The following is a 26,043-nucleotide window of genomic DNA, read 5'->3' on the forward strand; positions in this document are numbered from 1 at the left end:
GGCGTCTCTGTTATTTTCTCATAGGTCAGAGAAAGTCTCCTAGAGAGCAGATGATGAGCTTCATTATTAAGCCAAGCAATTACACACACACACAGCCTTCCTCATCCCAGGCCGAAGCCGGGAGCTCCCTCTATTTATTTCGTTAAGATAAGACAGATCGGGGTGGAATAGTAATGCAGCGCCACATAGCTCGGAGGGGAGGAGAGATGGCATTTGGGAAGCAACGGGGGAGGCGGATGGGCGACGTGGGCCCACTTGTGTTCTCCCTGTATCTTTTCTGATTAACCTCCAGAGCGGGAGAGCACAGCTGAGCCGCAGATAGCTCCCTCTGACTCTACCTGCTGCTGTCAGGCTCGCCGTTCGTATGAACACACCACGCCATGCTGAGTTCAAAGCATCTGCGGGTATCTGCGTGTGTGTGTGTGTGTGTGTGTGTGTGTGTCTTCATGTGTGCTGCTGATTGGTTGCAGGGAGAATCCGCCGGGTGGATTAGTTCTGTGGTTTCTGACACGCTGCTCGGCAGGTCCCATCGGCGTCCCCTGGTCCCCCGGGTACGCCTGACGGAGACGCTTAATCCATGTAATTGCGTTGATGAGATATTCAGCAATTAAAAAGTTCTGCCGCCCACACCGGCTCCACCGCAGGCGACTGAGAGCTGCCCCAAAGGGGAGGAGATCATGCTAAATTGTGACACCTGAGCATGACTCAGCAGACATATTTTTCACCTCATAGCACTGAAGTGCACCGTTTGCACTGCGTCACCTTGACATCAAATGACCATTAGACCTCGGTTTGGGGCGATGAGGCACACAAGCGCGGGGAAAAATGCGTCAGCTGGCAAGGTCTTGATCACTGCTCTTCTCATAAGTCTTGATGATGGCTGCGAAGTCACCCATTACATTGCTCTTCTGTCCTCTAATTGCCCCACAGCCGACACATTTCTCAGCATCTAATCATCAGCAAATGTCATCTGAATGAGCTGGTTGTGTGTGTGTGTGTGTGTGTGTGTGTGTGTGTACTCACTCCTAAGTAGATGAGAGGACCTGGCTGCTGTGCAGGGCTGGAGGAGGTGACCTTCAGGGGCGGTCCGGGTAATGAAATCACAAGGAGGAAGCCCTGATGTGGGGCCCCCGCCTGGAAACCCCTCTGTCAAGACTGACACTGATGACCGCATCCTAATTGAAACAAATGTGCCAATTAGGCAATTCATTTCTCACATCCTCCGCCACACACTTGCTGGGCTAATTTGTATTTGTCCCTTTTTTTTTTTTTTTCTCACTATGCCCCCCACCTTCCTCCTCCTCCTCTCTCTCCCTGTCTGTCTTTATGTATCTCTCTCTCTCTCTCTCTTCCCTTCTGCCTGGTGAATCTTTTCATCATTACCCAAGGGCTGTTAGCGGCAGACAGACAGCTAATGTGCAGCGTGGCCCCAAACACTGCGAGGGCCGGCTCGTGCCACACGTTAATTGCCTCTTTCAAGTCACAAATTTCCCAAGATAAAATTGAAATAAATACATAAAGAGTGGAAGGGTGGGGGGTGCCAACACTTGTGTCACCCATTCAGTGACAGATTACTTTAATCATGAGGAATTAGACTCTGTCCCCCAGTCCTCTGTCTCTCTGTGTTTTCTTACCTACCAACGAGGCGAAGCACTTTACCTCTGATGAAACCCCGGCTAAAGGCTATCTTTTAATTGTGGAAAAGAATCTGGGAGCCTTTGAAGATCGGCTTCTAAGTTTTCTTCAAGGCAAGCAGCCGGGGGAAAACACAGGCTTCAGTCGCTGTAATCATACTGTACTCCTCTCCTCTGAAAAAGGAAAATTCCCACTGCTGCCAACAGTGGAGCAATAGACTGAAATAGGTGTGAAAAAATACCAGAATGTGAGAAATGATTACTGTGTTATGATGTTCATTATCATTTTTATTCATGTCAATATATACCTGCAATCCATCATCCCTGGGGTCTGTGTGTCATTTCTATTTACCCAGTGTTTGCATGCCCACAGGCACTTCCTATTTGCATCCAGCCTGAGTGTTGTTTATTATAAAGGGTGCTGCACGCTTCCTATAAATCCATCAGCCTGGCCCATTCTGCCACACTATGAATGTAATTTGCAAACGCAGCGATGCAGCTCTCTTACCAGAGTAGAGGCAGTAAAGCGTCACTAAGTTTGTAATTCATAATTAGTTTTCCTCTCTGTTGCTGGTAATTGGTTATAGTGCTGCTTTTGACTGCCTAATGGCTTTAGTGGTGGTGGTTTTACAGCAGGGTGGGACTTTCAGGGTGCAGGTGACCAGCAGTTATGAGTGGCGCCGTGCACTTTTAAGAGGAGCGGATCCGAATATGAGAACTGGAGGGTTCAGTACAGGTTGAAAAGTCTGCTGTAACAGCCTCCTCCTGAAAAATCTCTCTCCAGGAGCTCTGTGTCTCCTCCAATCGCTGGCTAAAGTTTACAATCACTGCTTGATGCACGGACATCGGAACAGCGTGGAGAGAAGAGAAGGAGGTTCAGACGCTGTTATACAATCTGATGAGCAGAGTTCATCTTGTCCACAAATAATTTCGGTCAACGAGGAAAAAACGAGTTGGGAAGAGATGAGAGATACCGTATGGATGAGTTTGGTTTTTTGGGGGGTTTTTTTCAAGCTAACGTTATTTTCTCAGCTAACCCGAGCTGGTGTGTTTTTGCTAAACTTGGAATCCAATACAAGCTAAAAGAAACCAGTGCTGTCCTGTACCCAGAGATCATAAATGAAAAGATTGATTGTAAAGTTTCACTCTCCTCAAATTTAAACAAATTGATCTTTCAGTAGCGCACCACTAACGTTAAACGTAGTGTTCATGTTAACTTAATGTCAGACATGTGACGGGAGAGAGGAGCAGAAATGTAGTGTAGAGGCAGCTCGGAGCTGTGTGTGCATATGTATGAGAGAGAGACGGGAGGGGGGGTCAGGAGGTGAGACAGAGAAATATCAGCCCATATTCAAGCTCACAGATACAGAAGACCTTGATGACAAGAACGGGCTACTGAGTGTAAATAAAGCTGGTGCATCTTCTGAGTGCTTCTAAAGAACAACATAGCGATGAGGAGGCCACAGCAGAGTATATCTGATTATTCAGGGAGAGGAGGCCTCATGCTCATCACTCTTATTCTGTTATTGTCGGAGCAAGGCCTTATTCTTGTTTCTTTGACATGAGACTTGGTTTTATTTGTATTATTTATAAGATAAATAAAGGTGTTTCACATCACAAATTGTGTCTGTATTGCACGTTCAAACCTTAACACCATCCCATAATAACAGGTAAATAGATATTTCCTCCAGGAGTCTGTATGGAGCAATCTGTGTATATACAGAGAATTAACTGGAAATTATAGAGAAACATCTAAATAATACATTACACAACCTGTTAGAGTTTAGCTGACTGAATCTACTGTAGATTTAGTCACTAAAATCTTATGATACTTACTGAACTAAAACAATTCAGATGACTGAAACTAAATCTGAGAAGCACTTCATTAGCAGCATAGTGATCATATGTCTATTGAAAATGAGAACAGACTCCACTTAAATTAGCTTGAAGCTAACTCTGGTGCAGTACATTTATGTTTAACACTGCATGGTCCCAATGAATACAATACAACTTCTACTGTTGTTTATGCAGTTTGTATTTGGCTGCAGTGAATGACTTCACCTGTGATCCACAAACATCCCACATCATTCAGAAGTCAGTGTCACGTTCACTGACAATGATGCATGCCAGAGCCATCGTTTGTCTTCAAAGTGTCTCCGGCTGTCAAGTGTGACCCTCATCTTTTACCGTACACAATGCGGCCTGACGTGCAGACAGGGACGGTTCAGCCGCGGCTCTGAGTGCAAACTAAATGAGATCTCCAGCTTTTCAAATTAGCAGCACTGACACTGATATTGACTTTTATAGCTTATGTGTTCAAGCTGCAGCTTTTTAATTGGCATTTATTTTCTATCTGCTCATGCAGCATGTGTTTGTAATTTTAAGAACAGATCTGGTTTATTACAACCCAACGCCTTGTTTGCAGAGTTTTGTCCATCACAATTCACAAACTCAAAAAGGCCTCACTGATATAAAGTAGAAGAGGCTCTCACGATGCAAAATTATTATTTCTTTCATGTGCAAAAAGTGACAAAAAAGCCAGAGGAGGTTATATGTGATTATGATTATGTGAATATGATTTTGGCCACACACACCTGACGCTGTCTTTTGCAAAGTCTAGATTAAACCATGTTACTATTCTTTACATCCCAGCATACAGACTGGTTTACTGGTTTAACCTCCTAATGAAAGCAGATTATCTGCCTCTCTTGTAGTTTTCAGTTCAGTAGAACGATGGTGACAACTAGGAAAATATGTCCCAAGATGTAATAAAGCAGAATGATCTTTGTTTGTTCCTGATCTTGTTGCTGCCTCATCTTACTGTCTTATGTTGTGATATTTGTGACTGTATTGCTTTTCAACTTGTATTTTTTTGAGAACATCTTGCCAAAAGACTGCAGTTGAAAATAAATTGTCTCTGTCAGCTAACAGCATTTACACACGTAGTAATATCTGTGTTTTCCTTTTAAATAAATTGATAAAAATGGAGTTTTGGTGTGACACTTCCTGTGGACAGAGACAGAAGTGTCCACATATGACACCAGAATTTGAATTGAGCACATCAAGCACATACTTGTACTTATATGTGCTGTTTTGTTACTCATATCTGCGCTTGTTGCTCCTCTTGTACAGGTGGAATGGCTGAAAAACGAAGAGCCGGTGAGCTCCCTGACCGACGACAACATCGACACCCGGGCCGACCACAACCTCATCATCAACGAGGCGCGTCTCTCCGACTCGGGCAACTACAGCTGCCTGGCCAGCAACATCGTGGCGAAGAGACGCAGCGCCACAGCCACTGTGATCGTGTTTGGTACGGCGTGCTCTCAGCTGCTCTTATTGCCTGTTGCAACACATTACAGTGAACCGACACACGTGGCACTTCACATCAATTAGTTTGGGTTTCCTGCACCCCTACACAAGTGATTACAAGACCCATCTCCACGTTTCCTCTGAAGAGCCATGTTTCCTCTTTATTTTGATGAATGTGTTATTCAAAGACTCAATTTACTGCCTCTCATTTAAAATCAGTGTGTACTTTATGAAAGGAAATGAGCCACTGTGTGTCTTAATCTCATTTAAAAGGAGTGTTGGTTATTAAGTATTTATTTGCCAGAGGCCTTCCAGCGATGCGGGTTCACTCGCTCTGAGAGCTGCTAAACATTCAGCTTCCACACACGTTAGACAGAGAGATCATAGAGTAAACTGCTTCAGTCAGAGCGCTAAGTGGTCGACTCCAACCTGTCGACCAGTATGAGTCAGTGTCGCCTTTAGAAATGGCAATTCCATTTAATGGCTGTTTTCTCAGCTTTCACACAGTTCCACGCCTTTATCTTAATCCAAGAGCAAGGAACATTGAACTGGCAATTAGGAGAGAGGGGGCTGTATATCCACCACAGTGAATGCGATGTGCTCAATCTGTTTCAGCCGTTACGCATTGTTGCCTCGCAGTGCCTCGGAGCCTGTATAATCATTAATAACCCCGGCTCTTGTTAGAGTATTTAACAATGCCAGAGTTCTGGAAAAATAATAATACCTCTCCTTCCTCTCGTACTCCGTTGAACTCTGCAGTGAACGGCGGCTGGTCCCTGTGGACGGAGTGGTCGCCCTGCAATGTGCCGTGTGGGCGAGGTGTCCAGAAGCGATCTCGAACCTGTACTAACCCGGCACCTCTCAACGGCGGGGCTTTCTGCGAGGGCATGTCCGTACAGAAGATCACCTGCAACGCTCTCTGTCCAAGTCAGTTCCACTTAAACTTCTGCATGAACACACAACACTGATGCACAGATACAAAAGTTACTTTTCTCAACATGTCAGAAGTTATTCATTCTCGGCTGACATGTCAAAGATTATGACAGGCTGCCAAAAATGTAAAAACAATGTTCACATTTCATTTGCTAATGATACTGATGGATGACAAGCTATCAATTATTGAAACTTCTAGCATGATTTCTTCTTTCCCTTTTGTTTTCAGATGACATACTGTACTGCCAGGTCTTATTTAAGGCATCACAGCATGTCACACACATTAACATATTAGACGTTTATCCCTTGCTGATATCCAGCATGACTTAAATCACTCAATTGAGCTTAAATTCCTGCCTCATTAGCATTACACACTAGCAATAATAAGGATTGCAAGGGACAGATCCACGGTGACCCGACAATATCCCTGCAACACTGGAGCGAGCGGTCGTGCTGCATGGAAGAAAATAAAAAGAATAAAAAGAAGAAGTGTGGATTTATGATGCAAAATAAAGTGAGTGGAGGAAGCAGCAGTCAGAGAGGGGACGTGAGTCAGTGTGCTGTGTGATTCAGGAGGTGAGCTGAGGTACCTCTCAGAGAAATGAGTTTCCACCGTACAGGAAACAAACAGGGAGGGACTGTTTTCCTCTGACTGGAGGGCTGAGGTTTATCTAAGTAGTAGTGTGAGTGCTGTATACATTCAGTCTCAGAGTTGTATTACTACATCCAGTTCTTAAAGCTAGGGCTGCTATGGAGGCAGATATAATCATACTGGTCTGATTAAATCATAATAAGCAAAAGCCTAAAGAAAACAGTTGGTAGAGTGAGGGTTAAACATTCACAACATCGCACTATGTCTGTTACATTTAGGTTGAATTAAGTACGTTTTATTTTTGTTGCTTTACGAGAGCATTGTACAACATACAAGAGAGAAAACAGAATTACATGTAGCATCCCTGTCTGCTTGGTTTTCAGGCTCTTCTTTATTATTAAGAGCCTCGTCAGATATATCGGAGCTTTCACAATAGCCTGAGCTTCACCTCTGGTGAAAACTTGGATGCTATTTATTTTTAGTCATAAAACTTGAAATTTTGATACAGTATGACATGAAAGTGGCTTTAGGCGTAGCGGTGCTTTGAGCTAAATGCTAACATCAGCCTGCTAAAGTAGTTTGCAGTATGAACGTTTTGCATTGAACAGGCTGTAAGTACGTTACATTTTCTATTGTCTATTAGTTGCATATGAATGTACTGATGCCCTTTAGCTCTGTGCATCGATGTTTAACTTCCTGTAATATGTATGTAAACCTAAATCTTAAATCTGTGACAGATCTAAATCAGATATGTTTGATATCTACAACCTGACATATAAACAGGTCCTTTCTACACAGATGTTATCTCTGCTGCGTATTTCTGCTGCAGTTGTGAGACAGAGGAGGAAGAAAGGAGATGACCACAAGGCTTCTGGAAGAGGCTGTTTTGCTTCTGAATAATTAAAACGAGATGTTATAAACTTTTGTTTTCCTGCTGAGCCGTGCCTGGCAGACACAACTAACACATAGACTGGTCATCCTAGGTTCAACCCAGTGGCAAAATGAGGCTTTGAGGTGAAACAGATTGAGCTAGTCTCATATTATACACAGTATATATAATTAAATGTGCTGAACATCTAGTGTGAGCATCTTTTCTGTATGTGCATTTAAAACTAAGTTGTTTATCTGTTGTAGAGTTTTCACCAGCCTGATCAGCCCATAGTGTGAGAACCCAAACAAAAAGTCGGCCCTCAAGGTGCCAGACCAGTAGGTGGTAAATCTGCAGAAGCAGAAGATGTTTGAGAAAATCAGAAAAGACAGAGGAAATAAGGTTTTAGGAAAAGTTGGAGTTTGGAGTAGTAAACGGTACAATCAGCAGCTGTCTTGTACATTGTGTCAGCATGGGATGGTGTATAAATAGAACAGCATTTTAAGGACATTTCACATGTGATGTCTAAACATTTTAGGCTTTTTGTGTGTCATTTAATACCGTTTATTAAGTTTAGGTACAAAAACCACTTGGTTAGGGTTATGGAGAGATCATCATTTGGGTTAAAATGTTCCAATGTGACCAGTTAGTGGTCTTGAACAGTGCTCTCTTGCTGCTCTCGCAACTTTTAATAAACCAAAATCACTTTATAAAAGAAAGTGATTTTACTGATGTCATCTGAAACGTGTCACTTCCCGTCACGCAAATATAGCTATAGGTCACTTTTGGCGACTGAGCTAGAACATGCTCAACTCTGAATGTCTGTATACATCATCAACATGAGTGAAATGAACTGTTGTATAATCGTCCTCTGTGCGGGGGGGCCGGGCCCCTGTAGACTCTCCACTCTGTAATTCTCTACATATTGTCTGGAGTTTGGACGTTGGCGAAGTCGTCCAGTCAGCTGCTTCATGCCAGTTTGTTCAGTTTGAGGCTTCAGACTGCCAAGTCACAGATGGGGAAAGGCTTAAAACTGGGTCACCTATGTAGTAGAAATGTGCAATTATTTTTAAAATTGGTGCCCTGTGACTAGAGAAAACTTCCCATACTGCTCTTAAATCCTACAACAACCAGAATGCATTGCGTGCGTCCTGTCCAATGAGATTCTACTGATGGTGTGTTTACAGCCAGCAGAGCAAAGACAAAGTTAGTGAGCAGCAGCATTATATCTCTTTACTGAGGCTTATTTTCATTTACAAAACATTTTATATAACGTAGCGGTGTGTCAGTTACATTATGTGGATCGATGCTGCACAGTGCTGCTAGATACAGCCGCAGGGTAGAGCTAACACAGTTGCTGATGTGCTGTTCTGTATTCAGCAAAATCCAATATCATATTTTGTCAGAAAACAAAGTCAGGTTTACCAAAGCACCGCAAAGTTTGTTTTCAGTCTGTCTTCATTCTCCCTGATGAACGTCAGCGGGCATCGGATAATGATGCAGCCACCTGTCCGGCTGCAGGCGCCTTCCTCTCTGCTTCCTCCTCCACACTCTGTTTTGTCTGATTCCACAGCACCACATTCAGCCTGATAAGTTGTAGTAGCAGCACCTCATCTATGCTACGACATTATATTGTAAAGTTAGAGAAACTCAGCACTGTTGTGTCTGATTCAAGAGCACATTATTCATATTGCTGTTACATTTAGGCTGTTTTGTTTTTTTAATTATTGTTAATTGCTATTCAATTGGCTTTTAAAGGGCAGAAATGTTCTTATTGTCATGAAAAGACAGCCATACAGTTAGTTACTTACTTCATTATTATTTCTGTGTCATGACAAACATTAAATTATTATAATCCCACATGATATTACAAGTCACTGCTGTATATCAGACATTAAAAATATATCAAGACATGTTTTGGCTACACCAAGTAGCAGAAGACAGAAACAATACAAGCTCAAGGTTTATCCTGCATCCAGTTTGCCAGGTCTCCTCCTGGCAAACTGGCAAACTTCAATGTTTTGTTTGTGAAAAGTCAGCTCAGTCTTAGTGCATCATCTGTGCTCAGAATATCTATTTCTGCTGTTATGACTGGACAAAGTGTTGCATTGTTTCCAGTCATAAGAACAGAAGAAAATAAACTCAAACTCCTTTTTCACAATATATCTCTGCTTTTCAGTTTCCAAACTGATAAACATCTCATTTCAAAGTGTTTCTGCAGACATTTCACTGGCTGAGCCCCGAATACTAAATACTAATTATATGCAGTATGTCCTACTGCTGCTACTTTACCATTTTATATGATGATTCAATATGTGCAACACTGAATGCCAGTCAAACTGCGACTTTAGAATGTCACTATCAATTAAACTTCACAAAGAGAAAGCAAAATATCTTTTTTAAGATTAAATATATATATTTTTTGCATTTTATCTTAATTTTTGCAGCTTCTTTTCTTTATGCATTGCATTGTAGAACAACAGTGTCCATCAACAGCACACTCAAAAATCAAGCATGTTTTAGTACTTTGCATTAGTATGTAGAGTTGTATAAAACTCAGTAAAAGTTCCAGGTAAAGGCAATAAACTCAGCTTTAAACGTATCTGTTGGTATCACTATGCTAAACTTCAGGGTGAGTGGATGTCATTTTATTATTTTCTTTACATTTTCTTATGTGTATATCTAACTAATAAATCCAAGCTTTGTATTCATGCACACACACATATGCTTAAAATTGCCAGCAACATGCATTTTTGTTATGAAGGCGGCAGAGAAAAGGACCCTGTCAGCTGCCTGGATGTCTGAGCAGGAAAACCTCTGATGAGGAGGGTGATCAATAGCAATGACTTAGCTTTTGCTTTTCAAGGTGCAGTAACGTCTGGATTTCAAAACTCACTTTCAGGCTTGTAGGCTGAAACAAAAAAATGGAATCTCGAGATGCCGACTGACTTCACATGACGTTTGGGTCTCAAAGTTTTCAACTAGTTGCCTCACGCTGCCTATTAAAGCTGTCGACCTTTAACACGGGCGTACGAGTGGGGGAGGGTGGGATATGTTTGCAGTGCTGAGTTCACATGAAAAAAATAATTAAGTGCAAAAGAAGAGGAAAAAGAATCCCCTTCTTAAGCAGAGAAAAGCCGACTTGTGGCAGCGCCGTGGCCTGTGGGCCTCGCAGAACGACTGAAGTTGTGCGCAGCAGAGAGGGAAGCAGGTGTCGCCCTGTTACCGGCGTCGATCTGTGTCTTTGTCTGAGGAAGGGGATGCAGACAGGAGCGAAGCGTAGGCTGTGATGGACCCAGCTGTCTGACCTGCTGAGTGACAAGCCCGCTCAGTTCTGACAAGCCAGCCCGGAGTACTGCCTTAATGATGGTCTGAGTGCAAGGAGAGCAGGGAGGATGGATGAGGTCAGAGGCTGCACCATGACGAGGCAGATAGCCACTTAACAAGAAGTGGCGATGAGAGGAGAGAATACTAATAGAAATGAAGTGCTGGGAGAAAACAGGTGATTTAAACAAAGTCAATACAGATTGTTTATTGTATGGTCCCAAAGTGTATTGGTGGAAATGGCATCTACACCTCATTAGTTATCAGCTGCAGAGTATAATACAAAGAGGATGAACTGTTTTAAATGAAACTATGTAGCTTTTAAAGGTAGAAATAACAAATTATTCCTCTAAAAATGGAATTCATCAGCAATAAAACTGACCTTCATTATTCAACACGTGACCAGTAGCTTATGGTGGCTAATGTTAGCTAATGATAGATAGATACATTACTGCTGTATAACTGAAATTACGGAGTCAGTTGGGTAACATGATGACGCCTCTCTGAGCTGAGCATTTTGACTGTTGGAAGTTCAGTTTGCACTATTGTTGACATATGCAGTGTCACATGACTGCAGTGTCCACATCTATCAAAGGGCAAAGTGATGCATTGTAAAGTCGTGTGCGTGCCAGTAGTGGGAACACTGTTCAGCTTCATAGTCTCACAAAGGACACGGTTTTTCTTAATGTCAACAAATCTCTTGAAAAGACCAAAAACAGCAATGAATTGATACTAATGAGTATTTTGTGTGTATCCAAAACCAAATATATAGATATATATAGATAGATATTCCTCTTTGTCATAGAGCTGCACTGTGACATGTTCCTTTGTTACCATGAACATACACACTGTAGTTTATTTTCACTCCCAGAAATACTCACTGAAGCAATAAACGTGTATTAATACACCACTGAAAACACTTCCAAACTATTTAATCTGAGCAACATTTACTAAAAAAATACAATGTCCAGCTGTTTTAGGGAATTATATACAGATCAATAAAGGATTTATTATGTGCTAAAGTTTCACAGATATAGATCCGAGTAAAAACCATGAAGTGTGTTCACTTTTCTTTGTCTCCGTTTGGCTCTTTAGATCTTTAAGATTCAGTAAAATAGTCAGTGGACTCTGCAGACAGACGTGTCTTTTGATGAGACTGACTATATCTTGGCTTCAAGTCTCTGCAGTGGCAGCCTGCTCATTAGATATTACAGCTACAGTAACGAGGCTTTTTGCAATTTCGCACATACTGTAAATGTCCATTTGGTTACTAATTATTGTCATTTTATGTAACATGGCAGGGATTAAACCTGTAGCCAGTTCATAAAAAGTGTCTGTCTACAACTACAACCATGTGAAATACTTTGTCTGGGAGGCTCCATTACAGAAAAAGTAAGTAAATATATATATATAAAGACAAAAAATATATACATTACATATATATATATATCTATAAAGACATTAAAGACTTAAATCATCCACAGTTAGTTAAAAGTGATGCAGAGTTTTGCAGAAGCTGCAGTCAGACAGATAAACTCATTCAACAGATTCAGAGCAACAAGTCATAGGGGAACCGTCAGCAGAAACAATACGCATACACTCACCAGAAACTGCCATCAAACTCAGAGGCACTCAGCATTCTCTCCACAACATACAAAACACATCGTTTGCATTTCTGAGAAGAAACCGCAAACAAATGCAGAGTGTAGGTAGGGCCCTTGGAACATCACAAAGGAAAATTACCTTCTCCACCACCCACAAGACTGTATTATGGGTATCGCAACTGCTGCCAAAAAATCTTCAGACGCCATATGGTCTCCCAATATTTGTTAAGCTAAGCATGATGAGCTCTTCCTTGATCAGATGACGGAAGAATCCCTGCTATTAGCATGCACCAGGCTGTCTTGGTTTCATAGCCTTGCATCAAATCCCATTATATAAACAGGCTGGGGGGTTAATGGGGATAAAATGTCTCTCAAGCTGTACCACCACATCACCCTGTGTGTCTCTCTTCTGAATATGTGTGTGTGTGTGTGTGCCCACTAAGGGAAAATAAGTTCAATTCACAGCACCGTCTGCAGTCATGTAACAGATAATACTACCTGTTTTATGTTTGAAATTTGGAAATAACTTTATAATATCATCTCAAAGAAATGTGCTTATTTGTTTTCTTTCCAAAAGTGAAAGTCCAGATGAATCCAATAAGTGTGTGGAGTTATGATGTGTTTAAGTTAGCTTAGCTTAGCCTGAAGTCACCGGGAAACAGCTAGCCTGGCTTTGTACAAGGTTAAAGCATGTGGCTACCGACACTTCTGAAGTTGGATAATGAACATTTTGTATATCTCATATAGAAAAAAAAAAGCATATAGTGGTTGAGGGGGAGTCACATGCTGTAACCATTTCTTTATGAACAACAGCTCGATGGGGACTGCCCATTGAGCCGATGGCTCATTATTCCGAAACCCCAATAGTTGGAAAAATGTCCCATTGGACCAAAAGCCCATTAGTCCGACGGCCTGTTAACCTGAAAACAAAAGGTTCCCAACATACACACTCTGGAGTTGTTGGAGTTCAGTGACTGCTGAATTGAACAGATCTGGGTTACTGGTAAACATCTACTCCTTCTAATTGATCATTTATTATTTCTTTCAACTCATATACAGACACTAACTCATACGGCAAACATTTAGCATCATTCAGTATTCATTTTAGCTCCATGTAAAGTGAATAAACCAGATAATGCTTGTCTGCCTTAACAATGCAGTTTACACATTTGTATAACTGCTGATTTATTAAATCAGAGTTCTACTGAGTGAAACATGAATCCAAATTTAGCAGAAGACCTCAGTAATATATACAAAGTCTGTTTTGTCATTTAATAAACATCATCAGTGTCTGATAACCAATAAGGACGCACTGCCATTGGTTAGGTGCTCTGATTAGGCTGCCTCTGGTGTGCTTGTTAAAAAATGATTGTTTTATGGTGTGACAACACTGTGGTTAAGGTTTGGTTAGGTTTAGGCACAAAAACCACTTGGTTAGGGTTAGGAAAAGATCATGGTTGGGTTAAAATGATCGCATGTCAACATACAATAAGATATTAAGGGCAAAAAACTCAACAACGGGCCTTTGGAGCAGTGGGCTTTTGTTTTTGGGATAACGGGCTGTCGGACTACAGGTTTACTTCTACATTTTTTAAGCTGTATAGTAAAAAATGTTGACTAGACACCTTTTTCTGTCTTCTTTTGGCATGTTGGGATCCAAGGTTTGATGCCCTCTTGACCTTATTTTTCACAGCACATATGACTCATGATGGTGCTCGCCGACCATATCGGCAGCCCGTATTATAGCCACTAGAGACACTGCTGTTAGTGTTGAAACTACTTCTTGTTTGTCAGCAAATAGCTCCAGTTGTCCTTTTATATTTGTGTTTTTATGCACATGCATAAAGAAGATAGACTGTGAAGGTAAGACAGCTTTAGAGGTGTTGATCTAGGACAAAGCCTGCTAGCTGTTTTCCCATGCGTCCTGTCTTTATGCTAAGCTAGGTTAATCACACCCAGACTCCAGCTCTGTACTAAACATACATTTAATTTGTAATGCACTTTTCATTCATAGTGAAACTCAAAGTGCTACAATATTAATATCATAGAGCACACAACATAAAGAAAATAATAAGCCTTCCTGCATAGAAAGGCTTTGAAGTTGATTTCAGTCTTTTACTGACAAAGAAGCAAATAGCATGTTTCTCTAATTGTTGAATGATTTCTTTAAGATATAGCCTTGTTGTAATGTTGTGTTCCTCTGGCTTGCCTTTGAACTTGGCTGCCTCCTGCGCACCTCCATCTGTGAAAGGATTTCTTCCCGGTCTTTCTGTTTGCCTTTTCTTTGTGTTTGCAGACACATGCAGTGTATCTGTTAATCTCTCTGTCCACACGTGTACATGTCCTCGTGTTGCAGTCGATGGAGGCTGGGACGAGTGGAGTGAATGGACCGTGTGCAGCAGCCAGTGCGAGAAGCAGCGGAGTCGCGGATGCAACTCCCCAGCACCAAGACACCGAGGCAAGACGTGCGAGGGGAACAGCGAGGCCACTGAGAACTGCACAGATGGACTGTGTACCCAGAGTAAGGCCTTTCTCCCTGCTGGGCGTCATCATCACCATCATTCACATCATTTTCCTATCATTCATCATCATATATACACTCACTATAACATGTCAAGTCATCATAAGCATGTTTGAACAGGAGGTGTGTTTTGGGGGAAAAAAAGTCATGCTGTGGATTGAAACAGATGCACAGTGCATGATAATGTCAGCGCTCTTTCTCCTGTGTGCTGCTCACTTGACATATTGTATGTCACACTGAATCTGTCACAGGGTAAGAAGTGCAAACATTCACTCTTGAATTGATGCTTGACGTTTGGAATGAAATGTCATTGCACTGTTTGGGTCGTGCACATGCAATGACTTCAAAATCTGAACGCGTCAGTCACTAGTGTTAGCACTATGTATGACTAACGGGGTGAAACATTGTTTTGTGTCAAAACTGCAGTTTTAAATAGATCAACTTTAAATATAACTTTAATTATCAATGTCAAAACAAGCTGTTTAATGAAAATGTAGTCAGGTGACGTTCATTTCAACAACTATTCCAAGCAAATACTTGCTGCTAAATTATGCAGCTGCAGCTAATCAACACGAATTCCGTATGTTAGCCATAAAAATGAAATGAAAATCTTAGCTGTCATCTGCTCTCTGCATGCTCATGTGTGTACTATTTACAGCTGGAAACACCACTCTGTATCATTTAGATAGTTTTGAAAAAATAGAAAGTGGAAAAACAGTAGGGCTGTAGTCTGCTGGTCGACTGGTCGATTAGTTGGTCGATATGCTCTCGTCCAACTAAATTCTCATTGGTTCCTTATTTTCATAAGAAGAAAAGTGCTACATCAACAGCTTTCCAGGATTAATCCATTATTTCCTGCGGCGGGTGGGACAGACTAACAAATTACCTGTGAAAACAACGGGGGTGTATTCAAAACACCCCCGTTGTTTTCACAGCTTTGAACTCGCCCAACTTAATGGCGCCTGCTGGGTCTGACTGTACTCAACGTTTACTGAATCTGTGTTTCACCATCTTAACACAACGAGAACTCCCGCCAGACCAAAAAAATATTTTATAATATTTGATATCCGAAATTCAAAACAATATTATATGATATTATCCGAAATAATATTTGAAATCGACAGCGTTTGGGAGTCTCTGAGCAGCGCTGTTCCGGTACGTGAGTCAACCTCTGCGTCGTTGCCTGGGAAACCACTGGTCGCGCGGCTCCGTAAAGGAGTATGTTTGCGTAGCGAGCGGGAAAGAGCGAGGGACAGAGAAATGACGGTGGATGCGAGCGGAGCAGAGGAAAAGGTTAGTAGTGAGTTGTCAGTACAGTACAGACTACAGTGTGTCAGTTAATAAATGCTATAAAGTCACGTCTGTTGTTTCCCCAAATGCTGGAAAAGTGAAGGAGGTTAGCTCCAAAGTTAGCAACAATGGGTTAGCATAACCTAGCATAACGCTAAACAGAGAAATACAGAACAGAGAAATGTGTGGCTGCCGAGTTTACTGTGCACTCTGTCCCGTTATGTGATGGAACACATCATGCTAGTGTTAATAATGGCATTCACACCAAATTTATAAAAATGGCTCAACATGCTGTCTACTGTTAGCTACGTCATGAAATTTATATTAAAAAAAAGGATGTTAAGAATGCTAAGTACTGACACTCCCACACACACACACACACACACACACACACTGGAGTTCCTCTCGCAGTAGAGCCGCAGGTACCACACAGAAACATTTACAAAGGGCCGTAAATGTGCCTCAAGTGTAAAAATCCTTCTAGTCAAAGCTCTGGCAGACTGTCTGTGTTTCCAGTGTGGACACAGAGAGTCTGACAGCAGCTTCTCATGGCTGTTTAGCTGTGATTATAAGCTCTACATCGCTGTTGTAATTCATGCTACGCTGAGCAGTGGTCAGTCGGTGTCCCCTCGCCCCCCCACCTTCTACCTTTGCTGCCCTGCAGTCCTCTGCTGCGGTTTGTTAAATATGCTGGGAGGGAGGGAGGCAGCTGAATTAGGCTTCTTTAAAGAACGTACAAAAGGAGCTTTTATTTAATAGTTTTGTCCTTCAGTTTAGTTCCTGTGGCTCCTTCTCTCCTTAAACCTTTTTGAAAAAGGACTATAAGTTGATTTTCTCAAACTGATTTGCTTGGGGAAAAAAGAACCCGTCTACAACATGCAAATGCATCATTTTATCAGATTTAATGAGCTTATGATTATGCTTGCTAATGTTATTAATTAGTTAGACCACCACCAATACAGGGTTGGACTTTTTTATAGAAAATTATCACAATTCAAACTGTAGTATTTGTTAGAAAAATCACAATTGAGCCTTTTCCTCAAAGTGTTCAGACCTACTAGAATATATAATATATATATATTATAATGTTCATTTGGTTCTTCTGGTGGTGAAAAGTGAGTGACTTCATCCCTCTTAAATAAATCAAACCTGTTTTTTGGACCCACTTAGAGGCATTTCCAAGCCTTTGAGCAGTTGGTACCTCACCACCTTTATCTGTGGTGATGAGAGGACAGTAATGATGCCTGTCTGGCCATTATCAGATACGGTATATCGTCTATAGCACAGTCAGCAGCAGAGCTTCTCTCTACTCAGGCTGTTGGATCTTAGACCACACTTGAGTCACTTCACAGAGGCTCCAACTTTAATCACCACTTTCTCTCCTCTTTGTCTCGTTCTATCTCTCTGTCTTTGCAGATCGAAAGCTGCTACATGACGTTAAACCTCAAAGTGAGTCTTCCTCTGTGGATTTCTTTCATCTTCAACTTCGCCACCCGCCACTAATAGTAATGCCCTGAATTCTGGGGGCAAGAAATGACATATTCTAAGTTTAAAGGTAGCAGTTAAAAAAGGAGTGACAGTCCTCTGCATTCTCTCAGCTCATACTCAGGAAACATCATGAATTACCACCATTTGGTTCACCTTGATCTGAGCATCTCCTCTTTTAACCCAGCAAGTGCTCATTACGCATTCATGTCATTATTCAGTGCCCTGACTTTTATGACAACCGTGACATCACAGCTGTGTTTCCACTTTAAGCCAGGAGATGTATTGGTTGTGACAAGTGAACATGTGCTATGTTGTGGAGGATTAATGGGTGGTAATCATTGCAAACGAGCTAATTTGACCAATTTACGGCGCTGTCCTCACATTCCTGTGGCGGCTTTCAATCACTCGCCGGAGTTAGCCAGGCTAAGTGATTGTCAGGTGCTAGCTTGAGTGCTTTCATTAGCCTGCCACATTAGTGTAAAAGTCATGCCTACTGCCGTCTTCGCAGGCTTTAAGGAAAGCTTGAACGATTGAGCCGAGAGTGCATTAAGCTGGTATGTGGCGAGTGATCACCCTGGTAGGAATACTCTAAATTAATTTGCCTCTGATTGGTCCTTACGACAACTGGTGACCACCAGCTACAACACATGGTGTCTGATTGCCTTCACTGTGAGATATCCATCATAGCTATTGGATATAGACCAGTGGGTCTAAAGGCAGTTAGGCTAATCACCCTCCATGTTAGCAGCTTGAGTGCGATATGTAACAGTTTAGAGTAACGGCTGGACATGTTCATTTATTCCTATCTGTGGTGCATAATGTAGCATAGAGAGATAAGACAGATGGTCTGCTCCATCTTACCACTTTCCATCTTTCTTGTTTCATTTCCATACTGTAGCCAGTGTAACACATTGTAACTCTTGCCTTTGTTTGCCCTTGAATGTCTATATAATAACAGTATTATCTCCATTGCTTCTCTTCCATCTCCTCCTCACTGTTTCTGGGTCTTTATTAATACTGTTTTAAAAAGCCACTTTTTGGCAAAAGCTGTGTTTATCACAGTAAAAAAGATCCTGTTGCCGCAGAAGTTTTCCAAGAAGACATTTGACAGAGCTGTCCTTCTTGTGTCTCTTGTGTGCTTCAGGTATGGACAGCTCCAACGACGTGGCTCTGTACTCGGGCCTGGGAGCCGGCATCATCGCGGTGGCCATCCTCGTGGTGGCCGTCATGTTGTACAGGAAGAACCACAGCGAGTACGGCGTGGACGTCATCGATTCCTCTGCGCTCACCGGGGGTTTCCAGTCTTTCAACTTCAAGACCACCAGACAAGGTAAGAGAGCGAGTGCCATCGACTCTGCGCTGACACGCGCCGACAACCACGAGGCCAAAAGGCAGTTTCATCAAAGACCTCTGCGACAGGGCCGCCCCAGTGATTGATGGCGTTTGTTTGCATGGAGCAGTGTGCTGTGCAAGCCTCCATAATCAGTGAAAGGACCTGTCCTTCTGTTTTGACAGACCTGCTCCTCTGTTAGCAGGAGATCATTGTGAAGGAATTTTCATATATATATATATATATATATATATATATATATATATATATATATATATATATCTCACATTCTTCTATTCATATGTAACCCAGCAGATAGAGAGAGCAGCCAGCTGTCTGTCCTTCTCCAGGTCAGGCCGACCTCTCCTCTTCGCCGTTGTTATGAGAACCGGCACTAAAGTAAACAATCTTATGTAAGGCTGCTTATGGAAGTTCTCTGTTATGTTATGAGTGGAGCCAAGGCTGCCTCTGAAACCAGTCCTTATCTGAACATGGCAAGGAGTTAATTAGACATCGCTCACAACACTTCCTTCACACTGTTAACTTCATGCATTGGAGTTGTGTATCCCAGGGTCTCCTTAATCGATGAAGTGTCAATATATTCTTTTTCTCAAGACATTGAGCGTCTCCTTATACTTCTGAAATTAACCAGCTCAAGATTTCCATCACAATAATCAATCTCTGCTCCACCCCCTCCCCGCAGACCACACATTTGACTGTCAGGCAACCAATCTCCTCCATCAGATTACACTGGCCTAAGCCACTGACGGATAAATGCGAGGGGTATGGAAGAGTGAACATCAATTCCATTTTTGTTGTGCACAGCAATAACTTCTGTTGGGTATGTGACTGCGGCTGTCCCGGCCAGCGTCGCTACAGGCATTCGTATTACTGTCACTGACACTTCTGGGTTAGCGCAAGTGATAGCCATCGTGGCTACGGGTGATCCATCCTCGCCACCGCGGTGACAGCGCTGCGAGAAGCCCGCACTGTGCCCCCCAGCTCCCTCACGTCCTGGGGAGACGGTTAAGCCCCGCCCCTAGTCATCCAATTGGAAGGATGCGAGGAGAGCGGGAAGGGTGACGTGGGAGGCGGGAGGTGGTATGAGCAAGGTCCACGTTCAGCAGGTCATCAATCCTATTTAAATAGGCCAGCTCTCCCCGCAGCCTGCCTGCTGTGCCCTCCACCGGCCACAATCACTCCTTTCCATTTTCCTCTCTATCAGCCAGGCCAAGTGCTCCCCATGAAATGTGGAACACTTCCTCTTTCATCCTCTGGAAGCTCCAGTTTGTTTTGGAACAAGTTGTCGAGGCATTTTGTATTAACCCACTTCTGCCGTGATTGCACTGTTAACGTTTTACTGCCTTTTACATAAACATGGCAGGAAATTAAACACTTCCTCTAAGGGGGAGGAACACTTCTAAAAGTGTGTGTTTAAGTGCAAATAAATCGTGTTTTCATGCCTAATAATCACTAGAAAAAGAAGGGGAAAAAAGCTTAAATACTTAAAGAAGTCCTTAAATGCTTTCGGATGGCTCTCTGTTGCCAGAGCGGCTGTAAGGCAGAGCTGAATGAGTCTTTGGACTCGACCCTGTCTCTCCGCATTACTTCTCCCTCTGAGTGATTTTTAATCAGAGGCCCAATTCCAAACCTATCCCTCAAGGTATTCAACCTGAGGTACATTTCATTAACTTCTCTCATCTCACCACTGCCATTCCATTTTCGCCGCGCCATTCTTAAAGATGCACACTCAAGCGATAATCAGATCATTCTCCACTCGACCGGAGGGGAGAAAATTTCGCAGTGATCGAATGTCAGCTGCAGAGGGGTAATGTCCACTGGGCTGCAGCTCTGGCTGAGATATCTGCAGAGTCGCCAGCAGCTTCGCTGTCACTATTAGACTGTTTAGAGATGAAAAATGCATCTTTTCATTTTTCATGGAGCATCAGTTCTTTATGGAACAGTGTTGTAGAAGCAATCGTTAGAAAATGTTATTGTGAATCATATCTGCTCATGCTTTGTATCATTTATAATGCAGGTGCAATCATGGTGCATGGTGACCTAGTAGATAGAGTACATGTGCGATAACACAAATGTCACAAGTTCTATCTCTGTAACAATAGTAACACTCTGAAATGAAACACACTCACTGTTAGAGCTGAAAGCATCAGTAGATTAATGGACAGAAATTCATATTTTCATAATAAATTCATTATTTAAGTCATTTGCTAAGAAAAGTTGCTGGATCAGACTTTATTTATTTACTCTATTTTTCAGTTTTATATCATTGTAAACTGAATATATTTGGGTTTTGCACTGTTAATTTAAAGAAGTCACCATTTTTGGTGCTTTTTGCTCAATTTTCACAACAGTGTTTCAGTTTCAGCAACACTCCCAACACAAAATTGTATACTCCTAATTATGTCTTAAAAATATAACATCGCATACAAAATGAAAACATCTTCATCACATTACATCACTGTAATACTTCACACTTCTGTCAAACAGTAACTCTCATTTATTTAAGATATTTGAATCTCTGGTTAGTCTAAATATATAATATATGGTAAAGTACAGTAATACTGTGATGCTAGAGAGCATTCAGCATTATTATGAACCAAGAAAGAATGAAATTGCATTTCATCTTCCCATTTTCTGAATTTACTGCTGTCATACATTGATATGTATCATAGTAGTGATATCAGTCTTGTCTCAATGTTTCTAAAATAAGGAGAAATGTGTTGCATTGATTGAAGGATCCATATGTTTATTAATCAAGCAGACAAACAGGTGACTGTATTCTGAAGGCAGACATGTGATTTAATGTTCTGCATTTTATTTTGAAAGGTAAGAATGAAGCATTTCAGTTTGGCTCTGTGCTTAATGAACATCTGTTGTGAAAACTGTAATAGACTTTGTGGTTAATCAAAAAATATTTGAGGGATTAATCAATAATGAAAATAATCATTTTTTGCAGCAGTGCTGACTGTAATTGTCTTTGTATACGAGCTGCAGCTCAGTGTCTACGTTGGGAATACATTTCTGCTTAGATTCCATATTTCAATATGACAAGAATTCAGTTGGGAACATGAAACACACGAGAAAAGTTGAGTTTTGAAGAACAAGTCAAAGCTAACACAGCCCAAAACACTCATCACAAATCACATAATTAACGATTTCCCTAAAAATAAAACAACATTAGCCTCCCGCCTTGCACCCCTTGCCAGGCAACAGCTGGGCAGCAAGGACTCAGTGACTTCGCCGTTATCTTGGCACGGCTTGTCCAGGGGCACCACGTGTCGGAGTCTGCCAGATCGATGCGTCGTACTCCTCGCTCCGTTTGGCAGCATCCTCACATCTAATGGCCACAGATGAAGACCCTCCTCCACAGGCTGTTGGGTCCACACTGAGACCTGAAGGACTCCCCTCATTTACAGAGCAGTCACCTAGACCCCTGCTGCCCCTCCTCCCCCCCCCTCCCTCCACACACACACACCCCCGTCCTTCAGGAGGACAACTCGGTGTCCAGAGGAGCTGACTCCAGCAGATGGATTATGGAGATCAAGCTGTGTGTGCTTGGTAATTAAATCTAACGCTCTGACCGTGGCTCCGAGCCCTGCACCTTCTGTCCAGGTTGTGCTCTCTTACCTCTGATGCACTGGTCACCTGCCCGGACATGTTGTTATAATTGGTGCTGGAGCTTCACTGGTCAGCTGCATCACGTTTCAGTAGAAGGAATCCAGAAACTGGGGCCTTGAACCTGATTTGAACCGGATTAATGTTACCTTGGGACATCCGGGAATTTGTATTAATTCTGGAGATTAAAAATGGTTTTAATCTCTGCTATGTCTGCTTTGTGCACAACAATTCTGTTGAACATAATGTACTGTATTGTGCTGCAGACAGAAATCCCCTGATAATGTTTAATCCACGCAAACTGACACATTCGCTCTCTTCCTCTGCTTCTGCTTTTTCAAATCTTCCTTCTTGTCATGAAAAATGAAGGAATTCTTGACACATTTTTTATGTTTCACCTTTTTAAAATTTCAGCTTTTGCTTTGCTAAATCAAGAGAGAATCAAGAAAAAAAAAGACAAACTAATACAATCTTAACCTTATTGTGTTGTATCTGGGGCACCAGTGAATTTCAAAATCCCATGTGAGTGCTGTGCAGGAAACACAGAGGTTGGGCTTTGATTCATTAATTAAACGAGTTCCACACATAATGCGAGTCTCATGCGAGCAGGGCTTTGAGGTGACTGTGTGGCTGTGTGTATCTCCATCTCTGTAGGCAACCCGCTGCTTCTCAACTCCTCCATGCAGCCAGACTTAACAGTGGGACGGACTTACAGCACCCCCCTCTGCTTCCAGGACAGCGCAGACAAAGAGCTCTTTGACCCCCTGCCAGACATCAAGGTCAAAGTTCAGAGCTCCTTTATGGTTTCACTAGGTGTGGCCGAGCGGGCGGAGTTCCACGCCAAAGCCCCCGCCGAGACCTTCCCGCGGGACCTGAGCCGGGACTACTGCGGCTCTGTGGACAGACGCAAGAAGGGCCTGCTCACCCTCAACGGGCCCCTCAGCACCAGTAAAGAGCAGCTGAGGACCACCGGTGTGTTCGGACACCCTGGAGGACGTCTGGTGGTGCCAAACACCGGTGAGCTTCACAGGGTTTAGATAAAAGCAGTGGCTGGAGTTTGTTAGCAGAAAACGCACTGTCTCAATCCCATTTAGTGTTGATAATGAAAAGCAGCTCACACACACTGAGCTCTGGGTTTTCATAATGAAAGGCTGCAGTAACTTCTCATTATAGTAGCCATCATGAGTGAGCGCTGTTTAGCATGAGGTGCAGTCTCCCCAGAAAGTCTCAACACAACAAACATCTGACATTTTCCACCAATTTTTCTCTACTTCCATGCTGCTCGCTGTAAACGATCTGCAGCATGTGCATCAACAAAGCACCGTGTTTCTTTGTTGTGTTTTTGTCAACTCACAAAAAAGTTTTCTCTGCGTTTAGAAGGAGACACACAGCGGCTTTCTAAAAGAAGCATGAGTCAGAAAACAAAAGATAATAACAATATATGTATAACATATAAAACACATATGTTAACCAGACATTATCAGAGTAGGAAATATAGTAGAGAAAGCATACAACATTAGAACTATAAAATACTGTTTTCTAGTTTAAAATGCTGATTCTACTTGGAATAGGAAGCATTGTTTGTCTCCAGATGCACCCTGTAGTTCTGATGCTCAGACTGAGGGAGTAAAAGATGACACAAGGCTTTATTTCTTGTCTTGACGGTGTATGAATCACTCATCTTCTCTCTCCCAAATATTTTGCAGCCCATACAAACTATTATAGCACTCCTCAGTCTGCCCTCTGCACTAAAACTTATATAACATGATGGCTGCTGTACTCATCACACACATCACATGACAACAACACACGACTCGATCCACTGACGGCAATCATCATAGTCTGAAGAGTGAAGTGATGAAGAAAAGAATGTAGACTTATGTTTAAGTTCATGCTAGCTGTTGCTAAGATCCATCAGTGTATTATTATGGATCCCACTGCGTTGCATTCAAGCTCCAGGATTAATTCTGAAGGACTATGAGTTAACAGTTTGAGTCAAGCATAGAGGTTTTATTATGTGTAGCTTGGAAAATAGCGATACAGGGCACTGAATCTTTCTTTCTTCCTTGTCAGGTCTCTTTTCCCGGGACACCGAGGAGCCGTACCGCCGCATGCTGGCCACAGCACGCTGCAGGAGGGATGGGCATGTTGTTGAAGTGCAGTTTCAGAGGTCAAAAGGCGGTACCTCGATAACATTTCTATCCATCCTGCGGTGTGCTGTGGCCGGCGTGCGGCAGTGCGGCTCCTCGGTGCAGCAGCAGTTGTGGGAAAAGGGATCTGACAAGAAAGAAAGAAGTGAAGGATCCCTGAGCTGCCAGACGGCCGCCTCGCCTCTAAAACAACTGACAGCTGCTCTCTGTTCATTTATCTCCAGCAGGAGGAGACGGTGAAGACGAGAACAAGTCAGAGAGAGAGTCAATGTGTTGTGCTAATTCTTGTCTCATTTGTGGTTTGATGAACAGTCAATTCATCAAATTCAGTGTCCTATAACACTATTTTCCAAGCTACACATAATAAAGCCTCTTTGCTTGACTGTTAGCTCACAGCCCTTCAGAATTAATGTTTCCTATTACTCACATATAGTTAGGAAATGGCAGACTAGCGGCGTGAGCGTGGACACGTGGCCAATCCTAGTGCCTGAATGCTACACAGGGCGTGTCTCGCCAAGAAAAGCAGTTGGATCCATAATAACGCTGCCAAGGCAGGTAGCTGTTTGTTATACAGGCTCTCTCAGGCAAACAGGGGTCACGCTGTCATCGTGTTCCGCCAACACAAATGGAGGAGTTTGCATGGACTGTTACAGTTGTCAGGAGGTCAACAGTCCGTGCAAACCGTTGCACTTACAGCCCTCTTCTGTGGTCCTTGTGCATGTGGCGGTGGCCCTCAGCTGGCGTGGAGAGGTGATGCAAAATCAGCCTCCCGCGGCTGTCTTTCAGGCTGAGGGGTCTGAGTGGAGGAGTCACTGCTGTCAAGTGCAGCACTCACACAGCCTGTCTACAGGGACCGCTATTCATTAGACTGAATAGCCGACTGTACACAGCACTCCACTGCAGATTACCACAGCTTTCTGGTCACCTTAGTGATACAGAACCAATATAGCAACAATCTTTACATTTTGTACAGTTCAAACAGCTTTTAAACTCAGTCTTTAACATTTTAAAGGGTCAATTCACACAAACAACAAAAAGTAGATCTCTCTCACCTCTAGTGGTGTCTATTTCCTTGGCTTTTGAGACTTCTGCCTCCTATATCCTGATGCAGTGGAGGTGAACAGAATCAAAGCATTGCATTGACATGTAAAAAAATCCTCTTTTTCCACAGATAGCAATCCAGTTACTCTGGATAATCCACAGACCTCACTTCGAACTATTTTAATGGGAACTACTTTGTACTGAAGAAATAGTCCCAGAGTAAGAGTAGGGGGGGGGCAAAGAGCTCAGTACCCTGCAACTGAAGAAAGTACACGCAATCAGACAAAACACCAATTAAATGAAGAAAAGATCTTTGACAA

General features: G+C 42.5%; 1 protein-coding gene across 4 annotated transcripts in view; it reads left to right on the forward strand.

Annotated features, from left to right (window-relative positions):
* unc5db (unc-5 netrin receptor Db) overlaps positions 1–26,043 on the forward strand; it is a 186,510-nt gene that overhangs the window by 120,053 nt on the left and 40,414 nt on the right. For 2 of the 4 annotated variants that reach the window (XM_042422351.1, XM_042422353.1), the window contains exons 5-10: positions 4,767–4,947; positions 5,706–5,873; positions 14,624–14,788; positions 17,495–17,527; positions 18,711–18,896; positions 23,187–23,549. In XM_042422351.1, the coding sequence (XP_042278285.1) occupies positions 4,767–4,947; positions 5,706–5,873; positions 14,624–14,788; positions 17,495–17,527; positions 18,711–18,896; positions 23,187–23,549 (1,096 nt within the window). The remainder of the gene's footprint in view (positions 1–4,766; positions 4,948–5,705; positions 5,874–14,623; positions 14,789–17,494; positions 17,528–18,710; positions 18,897–23,186; positions 23,550–26,043) is intronic. The other 2 variants (XM_042422354.1, XM_042422352.1) reach the window with 2 other exon arrangements.

Source organism: Thunnus maccoyii, chromosome 9, assembly GCF_910596095.1.
Source record: "Thunnus maccoyii chromosome 9, fThuMac1.1, whole genome shotgun sequence".
Taxonomy (NCBI): domain Eukaryota; kingdom Metazoa; phylum Chordata; class Actinopteri; order Scombriformes; family Scombridae; genus Thunnus; species Thunnus maccoyii.